General features: G+C 44.6%; 1 protein-coding gene across 1 annotated transcript; it reads right to left on the minus strand.

The window, feature by feature from the left end:
* Positions 1-437: 437 nt before the first annotated feature.
* Positions 438-9,806, minus strand: STARD5 (StAR related lipid transfer domain containing 5). Its single transcript, XM_055003062.1, has 6 exons — positions 9,621-9,806; positions 6,907-6,956; positions 5,611-5,743; positions 5,010-5,127; positions 3,886-3,979; positions 438-2,517 (listed from the first exon to the last, which is right to left on the minus strand). Exons 1-6 carry the CDS (start codon positions 9,711-9,713, stop codon positions 2,370-2,372), a joined length of 636 nt encoding a protein of 211 aa, XP_054859037.1. The 5' UTR covers positions 9,714-9,806; the 3' UTR covers positions 438-2,369.

Raw genomic sequence — 9,806 nt, forward strand, 5'->3', positions numbered from 1 at the left:
AACCTGTTGGGTGAGTAATTCATGGCAAAGTATATTGAGTGTAAGGGCCAGCAGATGTTATTCGGCAGACATGAATTCTTTTGTCGGATTAGGAACCACAAAGGAAAGGACAGCAGCTGCATTTAAGTATACAGCATCCAACACACACACCCCAATTTATACTACATGATGTGTGTGGTGTAGAGGTGCATACTGCATTAAAGATGAGAAAACACTTGCCCACCTGGTTTGGGCTGCGCACGCACAGTTGGGCAGACCTGGATTTGGGGACAGGCAACTTAACAAAAGGCATTCAACCCCATTCCCTGCCATCTAAATAAATCTTCCTCACTATAAAATGTTTGCTTAAAATCACCCTATGCCACTCCTGATCCATGGCAGCTGGTAGAAGGTTTCCAACTGAAACACAAGTGCAAAAAAAAAAAGATCAGCAACCATTTAAAAACCACCATCTTTTTATTATTAATATACTGTACAATAATCCCGCATAATACCCCTGTAATGTAGGCCAATTATTGGAGTTATGCAGTCAGCATAAGCACATGGTGCAGATCTGGAGAGACACCTTTTCAGACAGCAAGTTCCAGGATCACGTTTCAATGTGGTCACGTTTCATTCTCCCTACCAGGTTAGTTTTCAACAGGTAGAAAGTTCTGAGAGGGGGGGATCATTCAAACATGCTAACTTTCCCCTGTTGTCTGAGAGGTACAGTCCAGCAAGATCTGAGACCATGTTATTCTGCCAAATGATCAAGTTTTCTATTATGCCTATTTAAACAGATGAAGAATTTGCACTGAGTAGTAACTTGCATTGCTCTAGATCAGAGGTCCCCAAGGTGGTGCCCATCGGCACCACATGGTACCTGTTGACATCTTTCCTGGCATCTGCCAAGTATGTTTAGAAAGCGAGCAAGGCAGGGGCTTTTGCCCAGCAAGGCTTCTGATTGGTCACTGGAGATCCGATTGCAGATTAAAAGGCATCCTGTTAAAAAGAGCTTATGCCTGAAATGTTTATTTAAAACATTTCTATGCCACCTTTCCAAACAAACAGGATCCCCAAGGTGGTTAAAGAGTTACTACTAGAGTTTAATAACCTTGCTCTCTGACGTTTTGTGCTTGGCTCTGCCTTCTGCACCAGCCACTTTGTGCTCTAGTCCATGGACCCATAAACCTGAACACAGAACATTTTATGGGCATGGAGAACTGTTGGCCACAGGGTCTTCTCCATTCAATAACCCTATTCGTCAGTTGATGGTCTACAGCTCCACATGTGTACCTCTGCAAACACGAGGCTCTGCAACCAGGACTCTGGGCACTAAATTCCTTGTCTTGATCCTTACAACTTTATCCATGTGGATTAAGCCCCACTTTGCACATAGGACTTGTGCACAGCTGCCTCTACAGTGGTTTCCATGCTAGAAAGGGTCATGTGAAGGTTTTTACCCTTATGGTGTGCCCTTGGAACAATACATTGTCTTTGAATGCAAGGAAGGCCTGGCATACATGGCATGTGATTGCATTAGCAACATGAAGCACAGGCAAGAAGTCTTTGCATATAAACCACGGGAATGTCTGGGGAGGGGACAGCAACCAGGTTCAGGTGCATCAGTGGAACACCCTGGGCTTTCTAGATCATAGTACGTGAGTGGCGTCAAGCATGTATCCAGCACAATTCTGATCCAATTAGCCACCAAGAGAAGCAAAGAAATACACAGACCACCAAAACCTGAAATTAGGATCAGTCTTTGCCCTTAACCTCACTAGACATTGCCCACACTTCCAAGCCTAAGCCTTGTGGATGAGAAACTTGCCATTCCTTAAAAAGAATGAACGAAAGAAAAAAACATTAGATTATCAACCAAACTACAGTTCCCTCTATCCTACCACTCCGTTAAGCAAAGTTTGAAGCCTTCCATAACTAGTTTAACTTGGAAGAAAGCTTCTTCCTAGCATGTTTAAGTCCCACTGATTTCAGTGGACAGGTTAAACATGGGTTTATATCCTTCCCACTGAAATATCAATGGGATTTAAAAGTACTTAATGCTGCACAGATTTCTGTCCTGCTCAAGTGGCGGCTGATTCTGCACACGTTGGATAATGCACTTTCAATGCACTTTAGCTATCGTTTGGAAGTGGATTTTTTGTTTGAGGCTGATTCCGCACACGTTGGATAATGCACTTTCAATGCACTTTATCAATCGTTTGTGGTGGATTTTTTGTTCCGCACACGAAAAAATCTGTTCCAAATGATCTCTAAAGAGGATTGGAAGTGCATTATCCAACGTGTGCGGAATCATGCAACTGCAGAACTGCAAACAACATACAGATGCTCTGCTGGTTCAATTTTCTCAGGAGGAAAAAAAACAACACTTAAGCCACGAGCATCTTCACTGCTCTGGTCAGGTTGCTGTAAAAGTCAGCGATGCTGCTTGCGAAGAAGGAGTCGACAATCGAATGAGGAAGGTTGCCACTTAGATTGCTCTGAAAGAAGCTGAGCAGCTGGGTCTTGCCTGGTTCCCTAGGGGAGACAAAAGCCCAAACATGTCAAGACATGCAACTTTTGAAATCAGAAATGCAGATGAGGAGAGTACGGTCTTGCATATATATTGTTATGCTTCGGGAAGCAAGGCAGTGTTGATCATGACTCTCTTTAAAGTGCTAGACCTTCACATATGTATCCCCAAGATGACAAAAATAAGAATATGTTGAGCCTAAACTAAATTGGACTGACCCCTGACCTGGATAGCCCAGGCAAGCCTGATCTCGTCAAGATCTCGGAAGCGAAGCAGTCAGCCTTGGTTAGTAATTGGATGGAAGACCACCAAGGGGAAGTCCAGGGTCACTATGCAGAGGCAGGCAATGACAAACCACCTCTGCTAGTCTCTTGCCTTGAAAACCCCAGCAGGGGTCGCCAAAAGTCAGCTATGACTTGATGGCACTTTCTACCATGTAGTCCAGAATCCAGTTTCCAAAAGTGGCCGGGCAGATATTTCTAGGGTGCTCACAAGCAGAGCATAAAATCAACAGCCCTTCATTATTGCCAACATATGGTATTAAGAGCAGGGCTCATTTCGAGGGGGAACGTGCCGGAACGCAGTTCCGGCAGTTCCCCAAAGAGGTCACATGTCAGGTGGCCCTGCCCAGCTGACTCTCGGCCATTTTGGGTCCGTTTTGTCCTGGATTGGGGTGGAACAGCCTGGCTTGGGCCTCTGACGGGTGGTGGATCACTCTCCTGTTCGGCAATGGCCCAATCCTGACCATTTTGGGCCCCTTTTCGGCCATTTTCAGCCCCTTTTTGCCATTTTGGGCCCAATTTCGGCCCTGAATGGCCAGGATTGGATCCAAAGCAGCCCGGTTAGGTGATGCCAGGGGTATGTGGCATATGCAAATCAGTTATGCTAATGACACATTTCTGGTGATGTCAAGGGCCGTGGCATATGCTAATGAGTTGTGCTAATGAGCTCCTCCAGCTCTTTTTCTACGAAATTACCCCTGATTAAGAGGCACACTGCCTCTAAACATGGAGGTCCATGTTTAACAGCCATTGATAATAGCCATTTATAATAGCCATTAAATCGATATGCTGTAGAGGATACAGTGGGACTAGACTCTGGGAGACCCAAATGCTCAATCTGCCTTGAAATTCAGTCAACCCTATTTCAGTCTAATTCACCTCACAGGGTTTTGTGAGGATGAAACCCTGTGGAGGAGCTGTGGCTTAATAGCAGAGCCACTACTTAGCATCCCAGGTTCAATTCCCTGCATCTCTAGCTAAGAGGATCAGACACTAGGTGTACTGGGAAAAAAATACAATTTGGGGTATTTGTTTACTGATGGCCTTGGTCTCACAGCAAAACCCCTCTGTCACTGGTAAAATAAGACTTACCCTGGGACAGGAATGCAGAAACAGCCACAAGGATAATTCACCCCCCTCACGTAACCAGGTTCAGGCGGACATTGCGGATGCTCTACATTGGTTGCTGCAAGGTGGGGAGTGGGGAGGGGGGGTGAAGGGTACGTAAAGAAAATGTAGCAGTTGCAGTCAATTATAAAGAAGTCGTTACAGAAATGCTACACAAGAAATAGAACAGGAATGTTTTACTTGTAAAAAAATCAAAAAGAGTCCAGTAGCACCTTTAAGACTAACCAACTTTATTGTAGCATCAGCTTTCGAGAATCACAGCTCTCTTCGTCAGAATTCTTGCCACAAAAGAAAAACCAGATAGAGAGTTGAGAAAACTGGTCAAGTTAGAGGGGGGGGGTCAACTATGGGAACAGAATGGAGGGTGGTTAGGCAGGAAAGACGCACTATCTCGTTTCCCCACCTCTTCAAGTCTTTTTAGTTTTTGGAACAAAACCTTCCTTTACTATTATTTAGTGAAAGGATTTACATGCTGCTTCTCCAGAGCGCTGCTTGGGGCAGCTCACAAAATAATAAAAAATAGAATAAAATCATGAAATGAACATCCTAAAAATTACCAATCTTGAAAAAAAGGCAGGAGCATCAAAAACACCATAAAATGACATTCAGCCATTTAAAGTTACACTCCCCTAACACAGTCCTCTGGCTGGAAGCGGACCATAAAAACAGATTTAAAAAATGGCACCCCTCAGTTAAAAGCCTCAGAAAAAATATATATTTTGGCCTGGCGCCTGAAGTACAGTAAGGTGACATCGCTGAAAATGTTCTCTCTCGGTTTGCTGGCTCCCTCACATTTAATGATCCAACAGTGGAAAAGGACATTAAAGATGAACAGATTCATCAAAGCGTAAGATTTTGGGAGCTAAGGCGTTCAGGTGACTGCAATTCACCTTTCCAGTTTGGTGGTGTCTGTTCACACCCACACCTTGCCCCTATTGAGTAAGCAGCACTGCTATCCTTAGCACGTTTACATGCTCTTCTAAACTTACCAACCTCTGTGGGCTTAAAAGATTGCAACACAAGTCACCTACAGGAACTTGCGTACTGACCCAATGAGAGAAATGCATAATGGCTTTTAACCAACTTACCTACTGATGCTATTGTGCCATCCTCGTACTGCTTAATTAGGACCACATCTAAGAAATCTCTCGGAGAAATGATTTTCATGAACGCCGAAGGTGTGATAGTTCTAGTGATACAAATGTTCTGCAAAGTGCAAACAAGATGATGTTGTAATATCTTACAGTGCATTTCTTCGTGTACGCATTTACACTCAGAGCATACAATGGGGAGTAGCGGGATACTGAATCCTGGGGGCAAGCAGCAAGTAGGAAGCCAAGGACTCTTTCGTGACCACTGTGGGAAACTAGATGGTAAACTAGATGGCATTTTTGGTCCAATTCATCAGGGATCATCTCTTAAACAAGTGGGGTCTACAGCTACACAGCCACATGGTGTTTCTGATCCACAAGCAATCTATATTTGCAAGTCTAGCTGCATGGTAAACAAACCTCAGGGAACTAAATCAATGTCACCAATATTAAATTTATTGTCGTCTAAAAACAGGTGCACAATTCAGAAGGATCAAGACTTCTGCCAGGGCACAACTCCAGAATGAGATTTCCAGGGCCCCGGGGGAGGCCTGAAGGTACCACTTCCACCCAGAAACATGCTCTGCATTGCACTTACTTCATCAATTATCTCGACAATCAACAATTCCTTCAAGTTTTTATCCCATTTTTCTCTAAGGCCTCCAGCCTCTGGTTTTATGCACTTAAACACAGCCTCTGGTTTTGCAGGCAAAATCCCATCAGCTTTGTATCTATCCGAAAGGGAAGAGCAGAAGAGGAAGGAAAGAAGCAGACAGACAAATGAAACGCGAACTGCCAGTTTCCCCTACAGAGACTTCCTTTTGGGGTAGAAAGAAATAGAACAGTCAATAGTGGCTACTGAGACTGCCCCCTTTGGGTTGATTCTCCATATTCTTCTTTTTAAAAAAAACCATCCACTGCAAGCAGTAGTCCTCTGCACATCCTAGCCTACTTGCAGGGAGGTTCTTCTACATGGAAAGGCAATTACTTCTGGTTGTGGGAAACCTTGTTATCTTCCCCCAGTTCCGAGAAGCTGAGAATAACTTACTTTAGCATTTCTTAAACTGAGATCTGGGGAATCTTTGGAGGTCCATGAGTACTTCCCTGGCAGGGCAGGGTGCACAGTTCCTTTGTTAGGACAGAGGACATGCCTATCTCGCACCTGCCCAGCTATTGTTTTCTAGGAATGAATGCACAAAGCTGCTTTATTCAGAATGTTGGTCTGTTGAGGTCTTTTTTTGTACACTCTGACTGGCAGGGCCTCTCACATCACCTGCAACCCGATTGTTTTGAACTGGGGACCGAACCTAGGACCTTTCGCATGCTGAGCGAATGGATGCTCTACCACTGAGCCACAGCCCCTCCCAAGCACAGGCCAAAGGTGGCTCTTCTTGGCAAGATCTGTCAACCAGGCCATCTTGTAAAATGTTTGCGAGCCCTGGCCACACTCAACATTTCAACTGGAAAGAATGTTGCAAGCATGTAATCCTAAGTAATTACACTCTTCCAGGCACATTGATTTCCACGGCCTCAGATGGGTGTAACTCTGCTAAGTTAGGATTGCACTGTAGATGCCACAAAAATGTGGCAGAGACACAGCCTCAGGGCTTTTTTTCTGGGAAAAGGGGTGGTGGAACTCAGTGGGTTGCCCTCGGAGAAAATGGTCACATGGGCTGGTGGCCCTGCCCCCTGATCTCCAGACAGAGGAGAGTTGAGATTGCCCAATCTCAACTCCCCTCTGTCTGGAGATCAGGGGGCGGGGCCACCGGCCATGTGACCATTTTCAAGAGGTTCTGGAACTCTGTTCCATCGCATTCCAGCTGAAAAAAAAGCCCTGCACAGCCTTATTTCCCCGAGTCAGCTTACCTTCCCACATTGTATAGATTTTACTTACATGTTTCCATGAAATTCAGCCGACGGTTTCCAAAAAATAGAAATTTCATTCTGAGAAAAGATAATTAAATAAATAATAAGATACTTGATGTGACACAATCTTTTCCTTTTCCCTCTTCTTAGTGTTGTTTGATGGCAACATACTGATACAATCCAACACTTGCACAGTGCAAGTTTGGCACTTGATGAAGATGAACTTGAAAGCTCATTCACATACTATTTTGTGTCGTTCTGTTTGACCTTAAATAAGTGGGGTCTGCAATGCCAGCGACACTATCTCTACATTTCAAACATTTGCAAATTTCATTTGTGAAATTCTCCTTTAAGAACTAAAGACCAATGGCATGGTATATTGGACAGCTGAACAATGCTGCCTCTCGGACGTTGAGTGTTCAAATCTCTATTGGGCTATGAAGCTATACTTGGCCAATTACTATCTTTCAGTCTAACCTACTTGAAAGAGTTGTTATGAGAATAAAATAGGGAAGAGGAGAATCAGGTGAACCAATGGTTCTCAAACTTTAGCAAACTGAGAACCCCAATTTTGACTAAAAACTATTTATGATTAAAGAGAAAAATGTTCTTATGGTCTATGCATAGTTAGATTTCAGAGAATTGCAGATTCCATCTTCTGGTTTAAGAAATGCTAAATTATGTTATTTTGTTCTCCTTGGAGGAAGAGAAAGATAAATATATATATATATTTAAAAAGCTAAAATCAAGCTGACTGATTTGGGGGCAATAATGGTAAGCCCACCCCTAACTATTTGGAGAGGAAGTATTCAAATTTTCCTAAGCCAATACAAATCAGGAAGAGGTGCTACAGAATCCTCCCTTCCTCTAATTTTAAATTGGGTCTACCCACTGCTGTTTCTTCAATGAGCTCATGGTACATTCTTAGTTCCCCATTATTTGGTCCTCACAGCAGCCCTGTGAGGTAGGGTAGGCTGTGTGTGTGAGAGAGTGACTGCCCCCAGGTGATCCAGTGATCTCCATGGCAGAGTGGAGATCTGAGCCTGGGTCCTTGAGATCTTGTGACTATTATATACCACAGTGCTCTTATGAGAAAGAAAAGCAAATTATTTTGTGGGTGGGGGGAGGAGAAGAAAGACCAGAGGCAATGAAGAATATTCTTCTGAATTCCCCCAGGACAAAGCTTGGTAAGGAGAATAAAGTTTTGGGATGAGCCATGGCATAAAGCAAACGTCCACATTCCCTCCACCTGGCTACAGAATGTCACATGGTTCCAGGTCCTTGAATGCACCAATGACTGAGCTGCACCGCCTTCCTCCTCCAGGCTATAGAGCAAGAGTCACATAATTGCTTGCAAGCTGTAGGAACAGATGCAGAAAAGCATCCAAGTGAGTCAGGGCAAGAAACCCTCCAACACTACATGGACAAAAGGGACACAGACATGGGAGCACCTTTCACATGAAGGGCTCGAGTGCCCTTCTCTGGTTTCGTAACTAGGGTGCGAGTAAAGAGACTGGGACAGTTTCCTTTAAAAAAAAAATCTTCATGAATGCTTAGCTGAATTTCACAGTGTGCAGCCACAGTTAAAAAATGGAAGTGGTTCAATCATATTTAACAGTCTTGATTTTCTGGCTAAGTCTTTCTGGGGAAAGGGGAGGGAAGCAGAGCTCTGGCATCAAGAGCACTGAGAAGCATGCACTCACAAGTTGAGATACTCCCATCCCTTGGTCCCCATTTTAATTCCCAGAGGCCTCAACGTGCATCAGTATTTTTTAAGATCCAGAGGAGTTAGCCGTGTTAATCTGTACTCGCAAAATAGTAAAGACTCCAGTAGCACCTTTAAGACTAACCAACTTTATTGAGGCATAAGCTTTCGAGAACCACAGTTCTCTTTGTCAGATGCATCTGACGAAAAGAGCTGTGGTTCTCGAAAGCTTATGCTACAATAAAGTTGGTTAGGCTTAAAGGTGCTACTGGAGTCTTTAGTACTTTTAAAAAGTATCCTTGACTTTTCCTCAAACATGGGCAGGGATTTTCCAGGGAGAGATTACAGAAATGGGAACTGTCCCAAGTCAAGAGAGACAAAAGCAAGTGTTGCTGCCTCCTAACAACTCCAGATGCACACATGCAAAGAGACATGCAAAGGAATTGGGCAAAAAACTAAGATGATAGAATTGTGATCCCACTTCTAAATGCAGTTGAGGGATTATATTGGGTGCTTTTTTGCTCTGCTCGTAGACACCTAGCACATCAAGGAATAGCTTAGAGTAGGAATGGTCTCCTTGACATGCTAGTTTTCTTCTTCCAATTAAGTTTTTTAAAAAAGAAAACAGGAGATCATTCTAAAAATGCCAGCTCCATCTAGAGCCCACCCCAACTCTACCGTTTCAGGACTTCATTACATTGCTGCACTCCACTCACAGAACAGACATAAACCAGTGGGGGAAATCCCTTACAGCAGAAAATGACCACAGCAGGGAAATGGCTGGGATGGCAACTCTCCCCCTGACGTGCTCATTTTCTTCTTGCAGACAAGTTTTTAAAGAAAAGACCAGGAAAAAAAGAAAAGAACCCTGTGTAAGCAGCATTCACAAAACTCGCCCAAAGTGGAATAGTCAGCCGTGCCACCTCAGGACTGTACCACCTCTTTCAACTCCCGCGTGGCATGCGTGGACAGTATGTACCGCCTCCTGATCGGTTCGTGCCAGCTGCAGGGAAGAAGCCGGCCCACTCGCCACTCACCGTCCGTTTGCAGCTCCGCCAGCCGCTGAGATCCTCCCGGTAGCCCTGCATTTTCTCCGCGGCTCGGGCGGCGACTTCTCGGTAGCACTCCATGGCGAGTCGCGGAGCACGAAGCGGTCGCCCGCCTCCGAAGGTGGGAAAGGCGAAGGCGGCGACAGAGTCGCCAGACCGCAAAAGGGGCCGGCC

Source organism: Eublepharis macularius, chromosome 18 (assembly GCF_028583425.1).
Source record: "Eublepharis macularius isolate TG4126 chromosome 18, MPM_Emac_v1.0, whole genome shotgun sequence".
Classification (NCBI taxonomy): domain Eukaryota; kingdom Metazoa; phylum Chordata; class Lepidosauria; order Squamata; family Eublepharidae; genus Eublepharis; species Eublepharis macularius.

Excerpts from the sequence above, each read along its gene's own strand:
- STARD5 (XM_055003062.1), bottom strand. The coding sequence starts at position 9,713 with ATGGAGTGCTACCGAGAAGTCGCCGCCCGAGCCGCGGAGAAAATGCAG. Across the intron at positions 5,744-6,906 it reads GCTGAATTTCATGGAAACAT|ATACAAAGCTGATGGGATTT; the intron begins GTAAGTAAAATC and ends CCTTTCGGATAG. Across the intron at positions 2,518-3,885 it reads TTCTGCATTCCTGTCCCAGG|GGAACCAGGCAAGACCCAGC; the intron begins GTAAGTCTTATT and ends TGTCTCCCCTAG.